Source organism: Bombus impatiens, unplaced genomic scaffold (genome assembly GCF_000188095.3).
Source record: "Bombus impatiens unplaced genomic scaffold, BIMP_2.2 scf_0114, whole genome shotgun sequence".
Classification (NCBI taxonomy): Eukaryota; Metazoa; Arthropoda; class Insecta; order Hymenoptera; family Apidae; genus Bombus; species Bombus impatiens.
Genome location: NT_176533.1, coordinates 881,861 through 906,434, shown reverse-complemented (window position 1 = coordinate 906,434; position 24,574 = coordinate 881,861). Strand labels below are relative to the sequence as shown.

Genomic DNA, 24,574 nt, shown 5'->3' with positions numbered 1-24,574 from the left:
CGCCGCCTCGTCGCGACGCACGGCGTCTCTCCTTCTCGGCGTCACGGTTAGGGCGGCTAAGGACTAGGCGGTGGCGGCGGGCCGAGACGAGTGTTAATGCACGATAGATTTCCATCTAAGGGGCGGATCGCTATTTTCGGCTGCGAACCGATATGGATAAAGGGACCCCACAGAGCCGGCACTGTGCCACTCGCCGCTCTCGGTCTCTTGCACGACGTACGCCCTAAGCGACCATTGCCGATCTCTCGACTCATTAGCGAACGGTAAATCGAACGAGTGTTCCGTTAGTTTGCATCCGCTGAAACAGCGTGCTGGTGTGTAACCGGTGAGCTTTCTTCTTGATCGTTGGATCGAGACGAGGGTTGCACGCATGATAATCGCGGACGATCGGCTCGGTCCTCGTGCCTTGGAGAACAGGAAACAGTAGTGTGTAGAAACGAGGTTTTTTGCAAGGTGTAATTCGCGTCGTTTCAGTGACTTCGCACCGGAAATCAGTATCGACCTTGCCAAGAGAGTGTACGAGGACCGAACGCAGTCGATCGTTGCAGGATCCTTGCATGTCATCGAATCCTCATTGTGAAGTGATGTTCCGCAAATGTGATACCAATGTCTGTGCTCTTTTTAGTATACGTTGCTACCGTTGGCTTTAATAGGCGATTCTTTGTTCGATTGGTATACGATTAGACGCTCTTCTTTTAAAACAACGAGTAGCAAACGTTTAACGATGATAATTATTCGATCGTACAATTATGGTAGTATTTTAATAATCAACGATTAGATAGCTGCAGTATGTCGACTAATTCTTATGACAAATATTTAGTTTAAATTAACAGTTCCTTTTTAGTATCTCTTGTTAAAATTGCTAACGATATTTATTTTGATATTTATTCTGCTTGTAAGTAGTATCTAATGAAATTCTCGATATTTTATTGATTATACCAAACATTCTTTTTCGCAATTCAAATTCTAGTGATTGAAACGGATTTCTTCTACCTATTTGTAATACCGCGCATTTGCTCCATAAAAAATCGTATGATTTTCGTCCTTTTACCGATTCAAACCCCTACTTCTCAAACCTCTTATCAAGATGCCTACGAAGAAGTAAAAATCGCATTAAAATATTAATATCTAACTATTAACCACCTAATAAAAAAAAAAATATGATCGGAAACAAACGCACGAAATACAGGTTCATATGCATTTCAAATTTCATTTCTACAGTAGGTAACACTAATAATCAAACAAGATGTGTGACGATGATGTTGCGGCACTAGTCGTGGACAATGGGTCCGGTATGTGCAAGGCGGGATTCGCTGGAGATGACGCACCGCGTGCTGTCTTCCCCAGCATTGTTGGCCGCCCACGTCATCAGGTATGGAAATTTTGAAAATTACCATGAAATTCCAATATGTACGCCATTTTTTTGTTACCATGTCTCGCTAATACTGTTAATAATTATTGCAGGGTGTGATGGTCGGTATGGGTCAGAAAGACAGCTACGTAGGAGACGAGGCCCAAAGTAAAAGAGGTATACTTACCTTAAAGTATCCTATAGAACACGGTATCATTACCAATTGGGATGATATGGAGAAGATCTGGCACCACACCTTCTACAACGAATTGCGAGTTGCTCCTGAGGAACATCCAGTCCTTCTCACCGAAGCCCCTCTGAATCCGAAAGCTAACCGCGAAAAGATGACCCAGATCATGTTCGAAACCTTCAACAGCCCGGCCATGTACGTCGCCATCCAGGCCGTGCTCTCCCTGTACGCTTCCGGTCGTACCACCGGTATCGTCTTGGACTCGGGAGATGGTGTCTCGCACACCGTACCCATCTACGAAGGTTACGCCCTTCCTCACGCCATCCTCCGACTGGACTTGGCCGGTCGCGATTTGACCGACTACCTCATGAAGATCCTCACCGAGAGAGGTTACAGCTTCACGACCACGGCTGAGCGAGAAATCGTGCGCGACATCAAGGAGAAACTTTGCTATGTCGCCCTGGACTTCGAACAGGAAATGGCCACCGCTGCTGCCAGCACCTCCCTCGAGAAGAGCTACGAGTTGCCCGATGGACAGGTGATCACCATCGGTAACGAGAGGTTCCGTTGCCCAGAAGCCCTGTTCCAACCTTCCTTCCTGGGTATGGAATCCTGCGGTATCCATGAAACCGTCTACAACTCCATCATGAAGTGCGACGTCGACATCCGTAAGGATCTGTATGCCAACACCGTACTCTCTGGCGGTACCACCATGTACCCCGGTATTGCCGATCGTATGCAGAAAGAAATCACTGCCCTGGCTCCATCGACCATCAAGATCAAGATCATCGCTCCCCCCGAGAGGAAGTACTCCGTGTGGATCGGTGGATCCATCTTGGCCTCCCTGTCCACCTTCCAACAGATGTGGATCTCCAAGCAGGAGTACGACGAGTCCGGACCTGGCATCGTGCACCGCAAGTGCTTCTAAGGTGGTGCACCGATCACAGGGGTTCATGATTTTCACCTGCTTTCTTTTCTTTTTTTTCTATTCGTGCTCGAGCTGTGACCCTTTCACATATGGATTCACCGATGCCAAGGGGAAGAAAGAGAGAAGAAGGTAGAATGGGGGAAAACGAGATTTGGGAAAGGAAAATTACTGAAGTGCCTTTATTCTACACATTTATCAGACTGTACTTTACTTTTTAGTTTGTACAACATGACTGTTTGTTATTTTAACGTTAATTAATTTATTGATAATAATCTCCTCGGCCATTGCAACAAGCCCTTCTCGGCCTTGTCATTATGTATACGCTGACTTACATGTATCGTACAGACACGCACACATACACATACAGATACAAAGGCTTTCTTGAAATCGTAAGCGCACGTAATTTGGCATTTGCGATACGCACGGGGTGGTAATCGACGAGAGTGAAGTATATGATATGGGAAACCATGACCAGGCGCATCAACGTCGGCTCATATTGCTGCCTGGCGTATTGTTCTTATTATATCATATAATTGATGATAATAAAACTGTATTATATAATAATTCAATGTCGGATTATGTGAACCTTATCGTACGTGATATTTCTGGCGATTACTCAAAACAATGACATAATGGACGGGTACAAATTACGATTTTATAGATAAAGTTCAAGAGAATTATTGTGTTTTGGGTTCTCATGACATTTAACTACAGTGTGCTCTGGCAGCTGGCCAGTTTGTGTGCAACTTTAAGTGACTATACATATTTTCATTTCTTTCAACAGACTATAGAGTTACACAGTAATTAAGAAAAATTATGAATAATTCTCTGTTCGCTTATCATTATTATTATTATTATTTATATGACACTGAGAATTAGATATAATGTAAGCGTTAAATCTTCAAGAGGATTAGTTACTCTATATTAAGAACCGACGATACTTCGATCCAGAAATAGATCTACAGGCTACACCTGTTCAGCCATAACAATTTACGAAGACATTACGAGCCAATTAGAAGATCACAGCAAATCCTTTAAAATAGAAATAATTAAATTTATCAATTCTCCGTACGATTTATTCGTGAAATTTAATTTCATCGTAAAACGAAACATCTCATTTATTTCCTTGTCCATTCATCTTTCTGGATATAATTATCTAAATTACCTAATATTTATCTATTACTCGTTTCGACATCAGTCGAAGTAATTATCTCCAGCATCAATGACCGTACTTTAATCCCACAACAAAGACATCTCTCACATCTTTCGAGTTCGAAGATGGTCGATTATAGACTCTTGTTCGAAGGAAAATCCGTAACCCAAGACGAGCGATAAAACTGCGCTACAAATAAAGAAATAACAAAAATAGAGCTGTCGGTACGTGGATACCGTGGCTGTCGGGGAGTGCATGCCGGGGGTCCCCGGGATTGCCTCCCTAGCCTTACAAGGCCCCCGGGTGACTTACGCTTATTTTGACGCTTCACCAACTAAAATTAGAGCCCGCACTCTTTGGGAGTTTTGGGACGTGTATGCATACGTGCGTGCACCTGCATGGGGTGGAGGTGCTCCAGTTTAGGATGACTTTATCACACTCCGTGCCTCTTCACGAGACAGCCACGTGTTGAAAATGCTAATGCTAGAAAACAGATAGCTTTACGAGTAAGCTCGACGAGTAATTCGTATGTATTACGAATCGTTGCTCTTTACCACTTAAATTATTACCGTATCGTATGACTTGTCTTTGTATGAAATAGTGAAACGTGAGAAACGACTGTACGGCATAATTCTTCGGTCTATTATAACGGAATAGATGCAGAAGGAAAGAATTGATAATTTATTTTTTCAAAGATAGAGTCGTTAATTACTGACTTTGGCTGAAAGAAAATTTAAAAATTTATTATCAAGCGTCATAAATAAGATTTATTAGATAAGTTAACGAACAGTTTTCTTTTCTAGTTATGTGATAATATAGATATAATGATCGTGGTTTAGGTTACAGATAAATTATGTTCATCGAGAACGGACAGAAAATTGTTAGTTTCTCGATGATTATAATGAAATTATCTTGATCTTCTAAACACAGGTACATATTACACGTATATACCTAATAATTATAAGTAATAATAATTAAGTGATTTGAATCGCATACTATAAATATTTCCTCTTTTTAATTGGAATTTCACTTTTAATAAAATATATGAAACATTTTCCTATACACAAATATCTTTGATAAATTTGTACCTTATACATGACATATTTACAAATAAATAATAAATATATTATTGGAATCTTAAATAATGTTAATTAATTGTTCAATTATAACTTGTATTATCATTATTAATTTCTAAATATTTTTTTAGGTATGTTGATAAATAATTTTAATGATAATATGTTGAGATAATACATATATATGATAATATAACACATAACATATTGTTTTGTAATATCATAATTAGACTGCGGATTTTGGAGTATAGTTTTAACATTTATCAATTTTCAAATTCAATTTGTATTAAATAGGTATGAAAATCCTGATTTAAATAGTGATATTACGTGTACGATTCAAATACTTTCCTAGATTTTATGATAAAATAAAAAAATACTAAACTTATATCTATGCACTCTGTATTCAGTTATCTTCTACGTTCTACATATTTAAGTACGCATGTGTCACAACACTTGCAACGGCGCATACATATGTAACGTGGTTCTTTATCAACAAAAAGCGAAAAACAATTACTTTCGTAACCTCGAATTCGAGATACAGTACCAGGTACGTTTTATTATCTAAGGACTTTATTTAAATACAATTTAACAACATATCTTGTTTGTATAAAGTATCGTTTATTTGTGAAATAGTTACAGTGATTATTACTGTCATGTGTATCTTGTATCCTATTCTATTAAAAGGAGAATAATCAAGCGATGACAAAGATCGCCATTCTTTCTAAAATGTAATCTATGTCTCATCGTATAGTCACGAAAGAAAATAAAATGTTGATAGAAATTCAGATGTATTTAAGTATAAAGGGATTAAGTTAATGATCTGTGATTATTAATGTGTATCTGTGAAACGAGTTACGTTCGTTAAGGAATTTTATGATCCAATTCGAACGAGAATAAAACATGCCGAGGTTGCAGTATAAAACATCAATATGTCAATACAAGTAATATAGGAATATTTTAGATACATAAGGTAAATTTCATAAATTATTAAAGTCGTTTTAATAGGAAGTAAGTTTAATTTAAAGAATGATTTAATAATTACAAAAATATTTGATACAGTGAATTTTTTATGCAACAATGTTATGTTAATTAATGCTTACTGAAAGGAAAGCTTTTTATGTTCCCAGTATTAAAATTATTATAAAATTATTATATGAATAGCATTTCTATATTTATATCTGAACAATATGGTAAGTTTGTAAAGGAATAAAAATATTTATTTTTTTTTGCAGATTTATATTATATTGGCACAAAATGTAATATTAAAAGTAGTATTCTTATATTATGTTTACAATGAAGGAAGTTATACCAATGAGCTGGTTGAACCAGATATTGTTGATTTTAAGTATATTAGTTACATTGTTATCTGTAATTATACAAGAATGGGCTGGTCTGACACCATTATATATTTCTATTTCATGGGCTATTTTTATTATAATATTATCAGTGTGGCTCAGTTGTTTTTTATTTCAAGTTGCATTAAAAGCTAATAGACCACTTAATATAAGGTTTGTTAATAATTGGTTATATAACAAATTTGTAAATAATTTGAAATTACAAATTGATTCCAAAGAAAAGAGTGAATGTATTAGTAAATATGAGAATGAAGTAAGAACAAATAAAAACACAAATTCAACACAAGTATCTAAAGAAAAGCGAAAGGAAAAAGTAGTAATTAGATCTAGTGGAAAAGATACTTCTTTAAAAAGAAAGAGAGCAGTAGAAATATATAATTTAGTAACAGAAATAAATTTAAAATGCATAAAGGTTTGGTATAAATCTATAAGTGATGATAAATCATTCCCTAATGAAGCACAAGAATTGCTAAAAAAATTACTGACCAAACTGTTTCATAAGATCAGTTTAATAGACAAAATAAAGCTTACTCATAAGCTGTTTAATGTGTTCTTATTACATTTAAAAGAATATCAAAGGTACGATGTTTTATATATATGTTTATAATATAAATTATTCAAACTAATTATATTATATTGTAGAGCATTACGACGGGTCGAGAAAGGAACTGCACCAAATATTGAAGAAGCATTTAGATATTTACATCCTGGTTCTCGTAATATGCCAGCGTTAGAACATATGCTTCATCGAATGGTTACTATCCTAGCACAAGAATTTTTACAATGGGAGTTAACAAGTTCATTACCATGTAAACTGTTACTATCTATCTTAGCAAAAAGATTATTAATAGTTGTTGAAACAGTAAGTTCTCCAAATTGGTTATTTCAAAATTTATCTGACTTTTTACTGCAACAAACACCAAAAAATGTTGCCAAAGTTCAAAGTAAACAGGAAGAGAATATTCCACATGTCAAAGTATGTGCAGAATTCTATAATGCTTACTTTACTTATCATTGGTTATTACAAACTAATAAAAGAACTATTTCAGAAAGTTATATCCAATGCTCTAGGAGATGGTATAACATCTGCAACAGCAGCTGTGATTCCACGATCACTACCAAAACCAAAATCTGAATCATCTACTAAACCTTTAATTAAACACGAGAATACCTCAGTATCTATAAATGATAAGAGACCTACTTTACATTTACATAACTTAGGTACAGAACATAGAGGTCTATGGGGTCAAAGTATAGTAGAGATAGATGCTGAAATAGAAGGGGATAAAATATCTCCTGTATATGAGGAACCTACAGATTTTGCTACAACAATTGCTAGACTTAGAAATGTATTACAGCAAAAGTCAACTGTAAATACACCATTGTGGGTATTAATATTTTTCAATTTTAATAAATAATTTAATAAATCAAATATACATCTATATTATATTTTTCAGACATGTGGAAGAAAAATCTTATGTAGTATATGAAGGTAGTCAATTTACAAATTTGTCAATTCCTTGGACAGAATTTCATACAGCTCTTGATGGATCACAACAATTACTTTATTGTATTCAATTTGATGATATAGAACAACGGGGGGTTGATCTATTTGAAACTACAACTGCTACTGTTAGAAGACAATATCGCGATTTTGCTCAGTTACATACTAGTCTACAAGAGGTAAATTTAACATTTTATACCTATTAACTGTTTTATAGTACTTTTTGATTTATTTTGTGCAATGTAAAATATATAGATTCCAGAATTAGCATCTATTATGTCAAATTTGGTATTACCAAAAGGCGGTCGTCTTGAATTAGAGAATTATTTGAAAACTTTAACTACACGCTTGGCTAGTGAATGTCCACCGCAATTGCGACATTTTTTACGTCCAAGTAGTAACGCTAATAAAAAAGCAGATGTGGTTGCACCTCGATTTGACAAGTTTTTAGTCAAAACAGTAAGTGGTGTTTTTAATACTTTAAGAACAGTCGTTCCAGGTTTTGAAATTGAACAAGAAGAAGAAAATGTTCCGTTACCAACATTAATGCCTTTAGCTGATATTCCGTGGAGATTCGTCGAGAATATTAAATCGGTAATTAAATGTAAATTTTAATGGACAAAATATTTCAAATTAAATGAAATTTATAAATCATATCATTATATATAAAATTTCACCTCTCTTATTATAATAGAAAAGTCTAGCAACTGAACTTCAACAATTAATAACTGAAAGAACTGAATATTCTTGCGTGGATTCTGCTTACGAAGCTGTTGATTCAATGGAGAGTGCTAATGATTCTGCATTATTAACTCATTGGTGGGAAACTGTAAAAAGTTCTTATGAAGGTAAATATAATGTATTATAAAAATTATTGAGTATGTTATAAAATGTTTCTTTTCTTTTACTTTTATTTTCAGAGGACCTTGATGATTTGGATTCACATCTAATATTAACATGTGTTGCTGTCGATCTTATTTGTGAATTATTGGCAGGAGTTGGAAGTAATAATGCCTTGCAGCAAGAGGCAGTTGTTCGATGGGCAAAGCTACTCTTTGGAAATGTTACTGAACCTATATTACAAGTAATAATTCATATTTATTTATTATTTTTTATTGTTATAAGAAGTACTATTATTTTTATGTTCAGTTATGAATTTCTTATAATTACAGACTGTTACTTTACAAATTTTTGATCAATTGGGTAATATATCACTTCATAACGTCCAAAATAAATTTTCTGAGGAACCACTGGAACTATTAAAAAAAAGACTGTTGCAAGAATTATTAGTTAAACTTCCAAATGATGTAAAATTAGTATTTGGCGAAGATGACACGTTAAATATTTTAAAGTATTTACTTGATTCTTATGAAATAAAGAAGATTAATGTAGACTTAAACCTACAAATATTAGATGTTCTAGCATCACAGCTATTAAGTACATGTAGGTCAAAACATAGTACAACTCTTTAATAATTTAATTTTATTTTAATTCAATAACAAAAGGTTGATTCAATTCCTTTTCTCAATTTTACTTAGCCATTGATCAAGTTACAGGTCTTAGGAGTTGCTAATTATGTTTTAAAATATGTTTTAGTCGAAAGGAATTGATGTGCCATATGTAACTAAATTTGTTGATTTAATAATGTAGAATTATATAAAATTTTCAAAAACAGACTATGTACCTGATTATATAAACTAAGGATGCCAAGTATTTTTTTCATTAATACAGGACTCTTTATGAGTTGTATGATGTAATTCACGCATATTAGGTACTATATGCATTTAAATTGTACATTTGTATTTAATGTTTAAGTTTTGTACAAATATTTATGAAAAATCATTATATTTCACAATTAATAAAAGTCTATCAATATACATCAAATGAAACTTATATGTATGCAAAATCTTAGGAAATTAATACATATTTATTCTTATGAATAATAACATCTAATTTATAATTTAATTAAGAATCCTTCCCTTTGTTGTGACCCTTTTGTTTTTCTAATTGTGCCCTGAAACAAATAATTGTATTTTAAAAAATTATATGATTTGACAATTTTTTAACTACTTATAATGTTCTTAATATTTTAAAGGAATTTATATTTTTCAGTATTAAACAATATTGCTATAAATTGCAATAGTATTGCAGTAAAAATATCATACTAATGAGATTGAATTGTTTATTATTTGATGGTTTATAAACCTGAAAGCCATGTGCTTCTTAAAATAGTGTTATGATAAAAATTACCTTAATTGTTGATTAAAATCATCTTCTACATCATCATCATCCCAGTTGTCTTCCCAAACACTAATATCTTCATTGTCTTCATCAACTGCAGTCCAATCTATCAAGTCATTCAGTCAAATTGAGGTTAGAATACTGCACGAACCATTTTAACAATTATAATAAGTGTATAGCATTAAATTATTGTACCTTCTGCAGGGAACTCCTCAAATTCATCATCTTCCTCTAATAATCCGAGATCAACCTTTGCTTTATCGTTCTTGTTTTCTGACATTGTGAAATTTTATAATTATCACGTAAATATGTCACTTACGGAGGTAGAAATAGAACACATTTGAATCTTCTAGAGACTTTCCTTGCTGCATAAAAGACGATCGAGCATGAAATAAAAGTTCAAAGCTACCAACTTTGACTCAGAAGAAGAATTCTATAAATTATTATAATAAATTTATTTTAATATAAAGAAATTAAATTATCGTTCCTCACGTATTTTCCTATAATAGTGAATAGTGAATTTTATAAAAAGATATTGATTCTATAATAGCATTCTTCAACATATACTAAAAATGTCATAAAAAATGCTTAAAATAAGTAATATAGGGACTATAGCACTTGGTTTGAAAATTATTGCACTTGACTTTAAAAAAGTATCTATAATTTAACCAGTTCTCTTAATTGAAACTGATTATATGATATTAATAATAACAATAAATAATAAAGCCGGCCCGATGAAGATAATATAATTATTTTAATCTCTTAAATACATATATCGTAATATAGATTAAATAGATATACATAATATAAATTAAATAAATGTATCGTAATTATATATTTTGTTAAGAAAAAAATATAAGTAATTGAATTTCTCGAAATCGTCAAATCATCATAGGCATTCAAAATTTGCGCTAAAGAAAGTTAAATCTTCGTTATATCACTAGATTGCGCTGACCACTGATAGATACTTAACATTAATTTACTATCTTGTATGTACTTTTAGGTATAAAATACTATTATAAGCAAAGAGTAGGGATACAACTATTGTATCCATGCATACCCCTACTCTTTGTTATACGTGTATGTATGAATGTACATCCACTGCTGTATAATAAAATTATATCACAGAAAGTACTGTGTAAACCGAAAAGCATACATTTCAAATCTGTAAATTAATGATTGATATCGTATAATTTAACGTTATCAGTTTATACGAATTACCAATACTTTTAAGACATTAAAGATATATATAACTAAGTATATATTCGATTACCTTATCGTGTACAACGGAAAATTCCTTGTATCCTTTTTTTCACGTGACGCAACATAGGTAATCGTAAATATTACGTTTCACCGTTGATAGTTCAATTCATCAGAAATTAAAATTAAAATTGGAATTCGTGTTGATAAGCAAACGAGTGTAAGAGTGCGCTTACCGGTGTGTCGCATCGTAGTGGGGCGAGGGGCAACACACCAATGTCGTAAATGGAATAACCAATCATTAGGTACTTTTTTCCCCAATCTCCCCGTTTATGGTGGGGACATTCAGTTTCGTAATGATGAAGTGATTCGTAGTCGTAGTCTCATAGTAGTCATTGAGTATTAAGGAAGATAACTGTTAAAACGCGATGGGTTTGGAGGATTACAAAGAACTTGTGGCATCATGTGCCTCAATTTGTACAATGGCCCAAATGTCAGCTGGCACGTAAGTTGAGGAAATAAAAAAATTTCGATTTATGTTTTTTCTGAAATACAACTTTCGATTTCTATTACAAACTATACGTTTTGGAATAGAAGTGTATTACAAACTACGTGAGCGTGTACTGTTCTTTGACATTGACATTTATATTCAAACTACTTTTTTAATATTCCACGTGATACGCCGAACAATAGATTTCTTTGTTTTTTTCATGCATTGCGGCAAAATTGAAAGAAGTTGTGTTACTTTTATATAAAGCCATTAATTATAAGTTATAAAATTTAAAAAATATGTATATATGTACTAGTAAAGTCCTGAATGTTATGATATAATTTAAATCGTAAATGTATGTTTCTTTTAGAAGTGCCACATCATTTTTTTTCATTATTACGGTACTAAAATATTTAAACCAGTTTATTTGCGAATATGCGTATGTGTCGCTCATTTTTTTAAATGACTAATTATAATGTAACAAATATGTATATATGTTTTTATAAACTTATCATAAGAATAATTAGGTATATTACATACGAAATTTTTATATATGTTTCACATTGATCTTTGTAAATTAAAATACCAAAAATGATAGTATTAATTATATGTTTGAACTATTATTGATGTACAATAAAAACATCTATTTGATATTTTTTATGTATTTATAACATGTGAGATATGTATGAAATTGAGCAATTAGGATTAAAGAAATTTATAACTAGTAACTAATTAGTAACTAAAATTAACAAATATTTTATATGATTAATCGTAAATATTTATACATAAACTTTGCAAATTTCATTCTCGTTATTTGTACCTATACCTAATAATAATTTTAAAGAAAAGTGCTGACATAACATGATTCATGAATATATGAAGTTATCTAATAGCATATAGTTTATATAATAGAAATATAATATACCAATTTGTATAAGCAAATTGTATATATAATATATTATATCTATCATATGTAGATTTATAGGTCATTTGAAATATTAAATTTTTGTATCTTATCAATGTGACTTCAAAATATTGTAAAGATATAAGTCAAAAATTGTATGCGTGATTTTACATACTAGCTGTTTACATTATTACTATCAATTTGAAGTATATTAAGTAATAAAAAATAAAATTTTTGATTGTCATTTAATTGTAGATTGATATGTAAGGATATTTATCAAAAGGGCTCGTCTAAAGGATTTGATCCCATGCCTTTTTTGGGTGGCATAGGAATGTAAGTGCATTATTATTTAACATAGATGACATAAAGATAAATACGCAGTGTGTAATGTTATTTAAAACATATTACTTGTTGTTCTGTTCTTGTGAAGTAAAGATATCTAAATACAGTATTAATACTTTTGCCTATAATAGAAATATTTCATGTTGTTTTCCGTTCATAACTGTGAAAAAAGTATTATAGATCATAGTATAAGAAGGAAATTCATATATACAGACTATTCAGATAGACATATAGTGAATCAAAAACTTTTTATAGGTGCATCTTGATGCTTCAATATGCATGGATTGTGAGGGATCCTGCAATGATTAATGTTAATGTTTTTGGATTACTCACAAATACAGCATACATGGCTGTATATTATTATTACTCACCACACACGGTACGAGTTTATATTTCTAAATTCAAATGCATGATGTGTTACTTTCTGGCATGTTACTTTCTTTCTTTGTAAATTATTTCCCTTTTTAGTTTCCATGTTTGAACGTTTGAATTAATATTCTGTTACGATATACACCATAGATGAAGTTGTACGTTTTGCTGCTAAATTTTAAGAAACTAAAAGACTCTTAGAAGCACGTAGCTTTAATTTTTGTATATATTGCAATTTTCCTTATTGTATCATACATCATGCATCATACAGGATGAGGCAGAAGTAAAATATTACAAGTTGTTTTCTCCGAAGCTATTGCAGATATCAACCTGAAATTTTTAAATGTTAAATGGTGCAGAGAGGCTACAATTTTAGATTGTAAGATATTGAGAGCATGAGTGTTTTAGGACTGGAAAGGGTGCTACGCCCACTTTTTTATCAAATAAGATGACATATTAATTTTTCGATATTCGGGCAGATGTTATCAAACCTAACAACTTTTATCTAAGGCACTGTTTCAATTTTGTATAGTTAAGGAATTATAGCGGAAAATAACTTGCATAAGTGGAGCTTCGCGAAGATGTCGAAAGATATCAAAAGAAATGTATATTGCTTTGAAAATTATTTTGTTAAATGTTCAAAGAGTTCCCCATTCTCTTCCAAACACGCATTTATTCTTGTGATAATAGCTTTGCGAAACTTCGCGAAAAAATGCTTTAGATAAAAGTTGTTAAGTTTGATAACATGAGCTCTAATATCGAAAAATTAATAGCTGATTAAGAAAGAACGAGGATAGCATCATATATCCCACAATATTTTACATCCCTAAAATGTTGGTGCCTCTACCCTTCAATACCTAAAAATTTCAAGTTAGTATCTACAATGGCTTCGGAGGGAACAGCCCCTAACACTTTACCTGTCCCGCCCTGTATACAAAATTATAATATTTTCAGTTTGTTGGATTTCTTTTTCTCTTTTTTGCGAAACCAAAATGTAGCTACATGTAGCAAAGTCATGTATCCATCAGTAGTGCAAAAGGCGCGACAAACATTCGCAAACACTTGTAACATTTTCAAGATAACGTGTACGTGTATTTACTATTTGCTAATCTGTTGCACATCCGATAGATACGAGGCTGAATATATAACGAGACATTGTCTTTATTGAATTACAAACAATTGTAATAAAATAAAAACACAGGATATCCGATAGCTGGTAGTATAACCGGCCAGTGGCTGATCCCGCATGAAAAAGTAAGTCGAAAAGAAAGACTAAAATTGTTTCACTCCACCCTTCGCTTTTGAGAAAATCAAGTTTGAAAATGTTTGCGGTACACGTACATTTAACCCAGCTCAGCGGATTTTACTGTAGGCTATCTTCATCCATATTACTAAACGTTTCTAATAATAGTTAACAATTTCAGATGACTTGAATGTTGAGGGCACAGGATGAAAGAAAGTGTATATTGCATGAGTGTGGAAATAGTGCAAGAATGATAGAAAAGATTTCTGAGTATATCGTAGAAATCCAAATGTTGAGCAACTGTTTTCTATGTACATATATAACCCTCTCTCGGTCATAGTTTTTAAGATATTGGCCAAAAATTTATTTTGTTTATAATTGTGCCTTGGTAATGGCCTATGCGTTAGTATTGGCTGCCAGCAGCCTTGTGGCGAGCAGGTATAACGACCCAAGCGAAAACTAGCTCTTATCTTTTATTTCTTGTACGTATAAACGAGAGTTTGGCGAGTTTGGCTAAAGGTCCGTGCACAACTGCATATGCGAGATTGTAAAAAATGTGTGTTATAACTTACAATGTATTGGATTTGGGCTTGAGTTAGTTCTGTAACGAATGAAATTGTTGCGTAAGATAATAACAATTATTCTTTTCGTAAAATAACATCAATTATTCGTTCGCCTGCTATTTTTATAATTAATTTCTTATCGTTTCACGTAAGCGTTGCCAGCCGCCTCACGGTAGCCAGATTCAAAAGACTAACGCGAAGCGAAAACCTAATATGTAGATTGGTGTTCTTAATTGAATTATAACTGGCATTTCTTGCAGCCTCGCGTGTGCAGTTGTGCACGAGGCCTTTGAAGGGGGATTCTCGTGTGACAACAATAGAAGGAAATGATTTTTGTAAATCTTTCTGTAGACTAACTACTAATTATATGGAACTAGACGTTTTCGGGATGCAAATACAGTCTTAAAGTACAAACGTAATCTCATTTATATCAATTCTTCTTATCGTTTATTAAATTTTTAAATTACCACGTTTGGTAACTTTTTAAACTGAGAAACTGACTGATTACTCAATTTAGGACAAAGTTGATTTAAATTTGACCAAGGGTTGAACCTCAAATTCAAATAGTTGATTACTTATTAACAATATCTTTTTAAACAATAGAAAAAAAGTACATTTTTCCTCTGAACGCTAGAACTTTCCAATCTTTCGTGCTTTGATTTCAAAAACAGTTTCAATCAAAGTGTAATCTATATCTGCCATTAAGAAAATTTCTGATGACTGTGACAGATGCTATACTGTACGCAAACAATGGCTACATTGTCAAAAATGATAACAAGACTCGTATCCACTTAACTTGGAATTATGCTTAACATTAACATAGGAGAATGGCTACAGTGTATCATATACGCTTACTACTACAATCAAATGTCGTTATCGTCTATGAGCTGTTGCTACAAGTATAATTAGGCGAGTGCGATTTGGTAATCGCCAAAGGATTTTAAATTTAACGTCACAATAAGAGTATGTTGATTTCTACAATATGCTCAAAAATCATGGAAATCGGCGAAGTTGGTGTACCTATAAATATAATTATCTTATTTTTTCATGTAGAACCACCCCCTGTCCGGTTGTACTATCAGTTATCGGACACCCTGTGTATCGATAGTCAGGCAAAATTAAGACTTTACGTAGAACCTAAGTTGGTGTTTTGCGAAGAAACTTTGAACAAATATTTCTAACCGTATCAATGTGTGAATAAATATTTTACATCGTCTTCCGCATTTTTAGAAGGATACACGTGCTTTAATAGGCAAGGTAGCAGCCTTTGTAGCGGCCTTCCTCGCGTATGCACAAGTGGAAGATCCCGAGAAGCTCGAGTTCAGATTCGGTTTGATTGTGACAGGATTATTTTTCCTCTTAATAGCGTCTCCTCTTCTACATATTGTAAGTAAAATTCCACGAACGTAGCTAAGAGTTCTAACAAACTTAATACCCACGAAACGAATAATACAAGCATTATTATTCGTTTGCATAAATCTTTCTTTACTTATCTTACATCCTTAGCATTTTACTCTAGATTTTTATTCAATTCTTCAAATTTCGATAAATATGTTAAATGTTAAAAATAATTATTGAAAGATCGTTGCATGTATATATGTTATATGAATGTTTTATCTTATCAATGTAGTTCTGTCGATGATACAATGTCTCTTTTCAAATAGTTAGCTATTTTTTTTTTTTCTATGCAATAATCGATGAGAAATTTTGCAATCGTTGAGTAACATTTCTGCGTTGCGACAAGAAGTTGTAAAAAGTTGTGAGCCGTGACAAACCATGCGAAATCGTGTAATCATCCAAATAGAAATAGCGCAACTGGATTGGAAACTTTCAGATATTGTTATCGTAAAATTTTATTGCCTTCAGTAAGATTTCGATGAAATTTATCGAGCTTCTTTAATCACGATTGCGATGTTTTAAAGAATTTAACGTTGATTTTATGTTCTTCAAATTTTCTCGGCTAAATTAGGATATATCTAACAGCCGTATTATTGTAGTTCCGTTACGTATTGCCTCAATTTCTCATTGACCGAGATGTTCTTTGCACGCCATCGAGCGTAACAGTATTTTACCAGATGAGATTCATTTTCAAACGTGTAGCAGTTTCTGTGTACTTTCCTGAGATATTATACATCTTAGTATCCAATTTATTCGTACAAACAGTTCTAAATATATTTCTTCGTACTTTTACTTGACTTCGAACGAAGAATCGATTTAGTTAGTGAGTGATTTCTTTGTTAAACGTATTTCTATTTCGAACGAATGCGGCACAAGAGCGAGTTAGAAAAAGATACTCTGATATTCTCAAACGTAATGTTTAAGAAACACTGCTATTATGGTTCGCATGAAACAAATAATACGAATCAGAAGTTTCGTTAATAATTTTTTAAACGCCAGACATTATCTTTAATGATATTTAGATTGTCTGAATTAACTGCATTTACGAAATTTGTTTATACGATTGCAATAATCTTTTGTTTTTTGATTCATCAGAGGGAGATCATAAGGACGAAAAACACGGATATCCTTCCGTTCCCACTGATATTTATGGGCACTATTGTTATATCTTTATGGCTATTGTACGGGATTATAATTAATAACGTCTTCATTATCGTAAGTAGATTTTCTAATTCTTATTCCTTCGTACTATCTAAATTACTACAAAATTCGCAGATTATCACTCGCTAATGTATTATGTATTTTTAAAGTTTCAGAACTCGGTTGGTTTTGTTTTGTCTGTGGCGCAATTGTCCCTGTTCGTGATATATCCATCGAAATCGAAAGGCAAAGCTTCCAGCCAAGAAAAGAAGGATTAAGAAAAGTGATATTGTAAATACTGGAACTGTGTAGGATGTCTTGTGCCTCCAACTGTTACAATTTTTCTACAAATTAGCAACTAAAATAAGGTCTACAAATATGAATTGGATAATAGCTAACGCCGATAGCCATCGATGTTAATTGTTATATCTAGACGATTCTTATTAAACGACGAATTTTCTAACGAAACATACATTTTTTTAGATCCTGAATATTCTCGAGCGTAAAAATCTCTATATAGTCTAAGACTTTGTTTAATGCTGTTATTTTTACTCGTAATCTTTACCAGATTAATTTGTACAATTAACGTGACATGATAAATCAAGTCATCAATTTTCAATGTGCCGTAAAATACATATTAGCATAATTTAAGACATATTAGAATATACATATAGGAATCAAATAATTGAAAGTTAATCAGAATTTGTGTACATTGCGGAAGTTTTACGGCGGAATAATACTTAGACGATTATAGTCGGAGTACTTTGTCAGCTATTAAAACAGTTGACAAGTTTATAAATGCTTCTATCTTCTAAATCATCGATTGTATATTTATATTTAGCAATCTTCATATTCTACGCTACAAAGTAACTTCTCTTCAGAATTGAAATGCACAATATTATATATAATCGTGTTTAATATGATGGCTGCGATCGTGAAGTTTATAATTTTATCAGAGTAACATATTTAATTAATCAGTTAGATATATCTTTTAATCGCATAATCTTTAAATAATACTTTATGCTTAAGTAAAGCATTTACAGTACATGAATTTTCAATGTACAGAGGTTTCCATTGTCGATATTGTACAAAATATGGTTAAAATCTTCTCCAAGTCTATATTACTTTTAGTATCCACAGATTATTAAGCGATATTATACTTTTATATCTTATTTCTAGTTACACATTTAATAAAAATCCATTCTTTGTACGTGTATTAATAGTACGTGGTGCGCAAAAAGGGGAGAGATCTCTCCCCTGTTATTCATTCAGTTGTACGTTATATTTAAAACAGGAAGATCTTTTCAATTGAATAACAATGCTGCAAATGATGATAGATTTTGGTAAGTGACTACATGCGATAACTCTTCGTTATTAACCATGAAGAATCAATTTATTTCTAGTTCAATCGCAATAAACCGAACGTTTCCTATTATTCGTTTAACTAACCGGACAATCATTTCATTAGAATATTTTAAATGAAAAAAAAAACAAACAAATTTTGAATATAACAAGGATCGCTTTTGCTACGAGTCTTTCAATCTTATCATTTTAAGTGTTCACAGGTCAAAATGGTTAACTCCGCTTCTTGTTAAATTTTAGCCAACCGTTTGATTGCCCAAACGATTCATTGGTTACGTAATTTCATCAATTCCCTCTACTTGTTATCTCGTGGAGTTAATCGATCTGGCAAGTAAGTGGTTCAGCCGTATTTTTAAAAACGATTTATCTCTTAAAATCACTATTTTCTACTATTCCTTAGATACGTGTAATGATCGTAACGATCAATCTGTAGCGTAATAAATCTTATCTTATCTTTATTATTCTCCTGAAAGTCACGGTTACCGACTCCGCTAACAGAGGTGCGTTTCTTCTTCCATTGAATTCATTACGTAAATTCAATTGTATGTCTACTAATAAACGTATATTTCTCAATGACCGACACGCTCTTCGTACGATGCGGAGCGTGTGTGCGCGCTCGCCTCGGATCCGCGCTATTAAGAATAACCAAAGGTGATTACCATTTTACTTTCTACGGGGGCCACGTTACACAGCATGCAAATGCAATATTCTCTTGGCAACTGGCTGCGGTTCCCTTGCGATTTACGTCTGCGATGGCTCGTTAGTAGTCGCTCTTGGTATCGGCTTATTATATGAACGACGTACATCATCGCTTGACTTTCTGATCGAGTTTGCCGACTAATAACAGGAAACAGTGACCTTCTATTTAGTAGACAGTAGCATGTCTGGGTATGTGGTGGCCAGTAAAGTGTCCGATTGTTTGACGGGCACCCGGTACTCTATGATTTTGCACGCTAAACCGACGAACGTTCAATTATTTTTCGATCTCCACGACAGATCTCGTTACGTTCGTTAAATTACAGAAACGTTCGAAATATTGCTCTTCTCTTTGTCTGTTGGTAATCTCATCGAGCAGCGTGACAAATTAGCAGCTTAATTGTACGTCTCGTATTAGTAGAAAAAGCGCCAGTGACGCGAGTTTCTTGAGTTTTGCAAGTTTCGGCACGATACGATGTAAATGATTTTCGTAGCAACGCGTGTTTCATTTGTGCTACCTTGAGCAAGCAGAGTAATTGTTTGCAGCGTGTTGGAAATTTCAATAATTTCTTTAGCTGCTTTGATAGCCTCATTGCCGAGGAACGGTCTAAAGAAGAAGATGGCACGAGGTAAGTGTGTCTCGTTCGATTTTCCATAATGAAATCCTCGAGTTACTTGTTGATGATTTGCGTTGGTGTTATCAGGTTTGTTCGTGTCTCAAGCGTTCCGATGTATTGAACGAAGCGACGTATTACTGGCTATTGTTTGAACAAAATTCGATATTTTATTTATTTCGCGTTAAATTAAAAGATATCGATGATCGTAAGTAAATTTCGTAGTTCTCGTTTGCGTTTGAAAATGTACGGCTTTGTCGTTTGACAAACAAGAACTTGGAACGAAGCGCAAATTATAGCAGTATTATTGGAAATTTCAGCTCGCCAAATTTTTATTTGGTGCATGAAAGGATCCTTCATGGAACGTGAAGAGACTAGGTTCGGTAAAAATGAGTCATTTGCCACTTATAAGTGAAGCTTGTGTGAGCAAAAATAAATAATTAATTATTGTGTAATTAAGATACCATTTATTACCGCATCTAGCGTATTCATTAAATTCCATTTTAATTTCAATCTTTGACTTCGCGATTTTCATCGATCTCCACGACTGCAAAAATACTTGTCCGAAGAGTTAAGAAAGCTTGTATCGGCAATTATTGGTAAATATTTTGATGAAACGATCTTGAAGCATCGTTGGTTCAAATATATCAATGTTAAAGTTACGTTGAGAAATAAAAATAATTTGGGAGGTACACTGTCTTTCCATTCAATTCTGAGAACGTTTCTAGCGATCCAGGTAATTTGAGAAAAAACTGGCTCTGTAAAAGGTATCGAAATAAAATCTGTCTCTTTCTAAGTAACTGTGTCGTTTTTGTACGTATATTGTCATCAGTATCGTTCAATGGAGAGAATATTATTCTTAAAAGTTTGAAAATATCGAATATTTTTGTTACCATGATCAATCTTGATTTAAAATTCTGTTTTTAAAACGTGACTAACAAAAACATCGTTTCTCTCCCGTGAAGAAGACATTTTATACGATCCTGTGCTAAAAGCTTGAGAACAATATGAAACTCCTGTAACTTTCTATTCCCCTTTCCCATATAAAACCTGTCGCATGAATGTTTTATACTCCGCGGAATTTCTATTTCGCATCGCAATACCGTATTATCATTAATTCAAATAAATGAAAATCGTACGAGTTTTATTTCATATTGTATATAAATGTATATAACGAAAAAGGCATGGAAAGAATTTTCATGCAACGGAAACATAACCCGATACTTGTATTTCGCATTATACTATGATATTACGGATTCCATATTTATCTTAACGAAAATGCGACAAAATTTCTACTTTCTTGAATTAATGTTGCAAAACATAAAAGAAGCATGATTCACGACCGACACATTTGGTCCGCGATTTACGTCACGAAACTGTGACTGGCTATCGTAATTCAACAGGTTAATTGACTTAAGGCAACGTGACAAAATAAAATTAATATCTTTCTTCCATCAAAATTAATATCATTCTTTTTCCTTTGAAGAAAATATGTGGATGCCTTCAGACGATCGCTAATATCGTCAATATTTCAAGGTTTTCAACGAAGATAATTCGTCGATAAATATTGACAATATCGATGATACACACGCGTGTATCGATCCTTTTAGGTTAAGAATATCGAATACGGTAGAAATTCGTTTATACGAACCTGTCCAACCGGGGAAAGAGTCGATTCGTATGTGTCGACGATTACGAAAAGTGGCCAGAGTCAAGAATCTAGCATAAATGAGTTTATCGCTTATTTCACGTTGCGTTTATTTACGTTACCCTATAATCCGAAACCATCTTTGTAGAGTAGTGGAAGTCGAGTCGTAGGATCGAGTGGGTTTTGCAGAAGACGATCGTTTCGCGCCCGTTGAACAGAATTCATTTCTTTCCTCAAACGCAAAGCTGTAAATATCTCGAAACGAAAAGCCACTTTTATGATCATCCACACGATGTAACCACGTCGTTCATATGACAGGAGTCCACCTATTCCTCTTCACCACTTACGATGTTTCGTTCAATTGATAGCAGTTCACATACGTATGAGAGGATTTCACGAAACATTTCCTCTTTAGACGGATAACAATGTCGCGGACTTGTATCGACTGCAAGGCGTTATAGCGTGTCACAGTAGTCGTACAACGCGTGCCTCTACTGTTTACATGTTAGTGACGTTCGTAAAAGCGGTTCGTTGGTAATAGGAGCACAGTTAAAGTTCGGTTAACACTAACCTTACCAGACCCGGTCGTACGAGCAGTTTCACGATTTAATTTAAAATCGTACATTCGTCGAAGTTCACGTAAATTCTTATATTAACAAAAATTGACAAATTGATCGATCAGACAATGTAGGAATAATAAAGGGATCGCATAAAGTTAGATGAACGAAAGCAAAAACAAATTTTGAAACTGTTGATTCGACCAGATCGGCCATTACTAACATTTCGTTCTTACGAATGGAGTTCCATTCTATTGACAATATACAGGGTGTCCCAAACTTAAAGCGCAAGGGCTTAATCTATCGAAATTAAGAAGGAAAAGAATATATCGTATAACGCTTGTGGATAAACGCTTCGTTAGAGAATTATAAGCAAATAACGATCGTACGTATGAAACAGACAACGACGTACTTTTTATCGGCGCACAAAAGTTACCTATATCCTTGTGTAGTTACACGTTTTCCATTGTGCGGTGTTTCGTGTGGTTAACGGTCATGATAATGATGCAATAAAAAGTGATTAGCTAGTATTTTTAGTTTCTCGTTTGAAAACGTCGTTCTTGCACTCGGACACGAGCTTCACAACGATGAATCAATGAAGATGAACAATGGAGTTACAATAACGTCTCGCAGCTTCTGAGAATTTTGTCGACTTTCAAGAACTGCGCTTTTCTATTCCTCGCGCTACTTCTTCGCGCAAACTCGCTCCCGTGAAATGAAACTTTTCTTTTATAGTTCGCCGGGAGCAAAAGACAAACGGTGACCTTGGAGGTCGAAAAATTGGTCCATAACAATTTTCTATCCATCTTTCACTATACTCGGCAGAATTGTACGTACTTGGAAGAATTGACACAAGGAATAAAAAACGCAATTTTTGAAACTCAAGAAAATCCTTAGAAATTGCGAGATGTTAGCATTCCGTTGTTCATCGACGCGAAGCTCGTGCCCGGACGCAAGAACATCTTCGAACGAGCAAGTAAAAATACTAGCTGATCATTTTCTATTGTCTTATTATAGTACAAAAATTTCAAAAACTACTGCTTTTTTGTTCTTTGCGCTAGTTCTTCGTTCAAGTACACCGATAGGTTACGGTGGACCAGTTCATCGGCCTGCAAGGTCACCGGGACCTTACACCCCTTGACTTTTAGCAACCGTAAAACGAAAGGTTCATTCTACGCAAGTGACTTTGCACGAAGAATTCACGCGAGGAATAAAAGACGCAATCCTTGAAATTCAACGAAATTCTCAGGGCCCGTGATATGCTAATTCCATTGTTATCGATATGAAGCTTCGAGTCCTGTCACGTTTATTGTCAGAACTATGGACGACATGTAACTGCTACCATGTGATAAAAACACGCGTGACTACACCCACACCATAACACGGTCGACTTTCGTGCGCTGTAATGAAAAATCGATCGCCGTCTACTTCATACGTACGATTACTCCTTTGTAACTCTGTAACGCAGCGTTTATCGACGAACTTTCCGTAACATTCTTCCCTCTTAGTTAAGCCCTTGCTGTTCGACGACTCAAGTATGCAACACCCTGTATATCGACGATAATCTGACCGCATCCTGAAAGTTTCGAAACTTCCTGGTAGAAAACAGCAAATAAAAGGAAATTGCAAGAAAAGAGAAAAAAGAAGAGAAGAAAAACGACGAAGAATTCGGTACGGCGGTTTTCGGTGCTGACAAACGTGGTCGCACGAAGGAAGTTCGATCGTAGCCGGAAGAGTCGCGTGGATGGCGCGCATCCACGAAATTCATGTCCGCGCACGACTTCCCTTCGTGATTGATCCCGAGTGTGCGCCTCGGCTCGTTGTTAGTATAATGTTCACACACAGGAAAATAGCTAGGTTAACGTGAGTGTGTTCCTGTTCTGTGGAGGTGGACTCGTTGTAACACCTGCTGCATTCCCTGATCCTCTCGTCGCGTTCGAGTCATGTGAATCAGCTGATGGTTCGTATAACAGAGCACACGGTCAGATAAACATCGTAGAGAATAAGAACTGCCATTGCAGCCGCGCAAATGTAGTTTCCGCGATTCCAAGATACGTGTGCTTCGGGTAAATGTGCTTGGCAGGCATTTCCCAACAGTCAAGCGTTCACGATCCTACGTACACGTGCTCGTATTACCTTTCCACCACGTATAATACAACATATAAGAGATGGTCGAGATTCCACGAGCGGGATAATAAAGGAACATCGCGCCAAATGAATACGATTAGTCCATTTTTGTTGACCTTTTGTACG

General features: G+C 33.9%; 5 protein-coding genes and 1 long non-coding RNA gene across 11 annotated transcripts in view; 4 read left to right on the top strand and 2 right to left on the bottom strand.

Moving 5' to 3' along the window:
* Positions 1–116: 116 nt before the first annotated feature.
* On the top strand, positions 117–2,723 carry LOC100740697 (actin, muscle). Its single transcript, XM_003486520.4, has 3 exons — positions 117–263; positions 1,222–1,372; positions 1,465–2,723. The coding sequence occupies exons 2-3, from the start codon at positions 1,247–1,249 to the stop codon at positions 2,467–2,469; spliced, it is 1,131 nt and encodes a 376-aa protein (XP_003486568.1). The 5' UTR covers positions 117–263; positions 1,222–1,246; the 3' UTR covers positions 2,470–2,723.
* Positions 2,724–5,103: 2,380 nt separating this feature from the next.
* Positions 5,104–9,147, top strand: LOC100740454. Its single transcript, XM_024364951.2, has 10 exons — positions 5,104–5,242; positions 5,329–5,665; positions 5,928–6,629; positions 6,693–7,026; positions 7,100–7,434; positions 7,508–7,733; positions 7,810–8,148; positions 8,249–8,402; positions 8,475–8,638; positions 8,727–9,147. Exons 3-10 carry the CDS (start codon positions 5,980–5,982, stop codon positions 9,024–9,026), a joined length of 2,502 nt encoding a protein of 833 aa, XP_024220719.1. The 5' UTR covers positions 5,104–5,242; positions 5,329–5,665; positions 5,928–5,979; the 3' UTR covers positions 9,027–9,147.
* Positions 9,148–9,298: 151 nt separating this feature from the next.
* Positions 9,299–11,208, bottom strand: LOC100740817 (26S proteasome complex subunit SEM1). The gene is made up of 4 exons (XM_024364958.2): positions 11,069–11,208; positions 9,991–10,160; positions 9,805–9,901; positions 9,299–9,568 (listed from the first exon to the last, which is right to left on the bottom strand). Exons 2-4 carry the CDS (start codon positions 10,073–10,075, stop codon positions 9,520–9,522), a joined length of 231 nt encoding a protein of 76 aa, XP_024220726.1. The 5' UTR covers positions 10,076–10,160; positions 11,069–11,208; the 3' UTR covers positions 9,299–9,519.
* A 24-nt stretch (positions 11,209–11,232) lies between these two features.
* Positions 11,233–17,907, top strand: LOC100740576 (sugar transporter SWEET1). The gene is made up of 6 exons (XM_003486519.4): positions 11,233–11,500; positions 12,645–12,722; positions 12,987–13,110; positions 16,137–16,292; positions 17,400–17,519; positions 17,615–17,907. Exons 1-6 carry the CDS (start codon positions 11,424–11,426, stop codon positions 17,720–17,722), a joined length of 663 nt encoding a protein of 220 aa, XP_003486567.1. The 5' UTR covers positions 11,233–11,423; the 3' UTR covers positions 17,723–17,907.
* A 708-nt stretch (positions 17,908–18,615) lies between these two features.
* LOC100740330 (soluble guanylate cyclase 88E) overlaps positions 18,616–24,574 on the top strand; it is a 39,915-nt gene continuing 33,956 nt past the window's right edge. For 2 of the 6 annotated variants that reach the window (XM_024364953.2, XM_012381035.3), the window contains exon 1: positions 18,616–20,131. The gene's annotated coding sequence lies outside the window, so the exon portion shown is untranslated. Of the gene's footprint in view, positions 20,132–20,206; positions 20,325–24,130; positions 24,282–24,574 lie in introns of those variants that run through there. The other 4 variants (XM_033318801.1, XM_033318802.1, XM_033318803.1 and 1 more) reach the window with 4 other exon arrangements.
* Positions 19,789–21,880, bottom strand: LOC117151220. Its single transcript, XR_004460980.1, has 2 exons — positions 21,768–21,880; positions 19,789–20,874 (listed from the first exon to the last, which is right to left on the bottom strand). It is a non-coding gene; the product is annotated as an uncharacterized LOC117151220 (long non-coding RNA).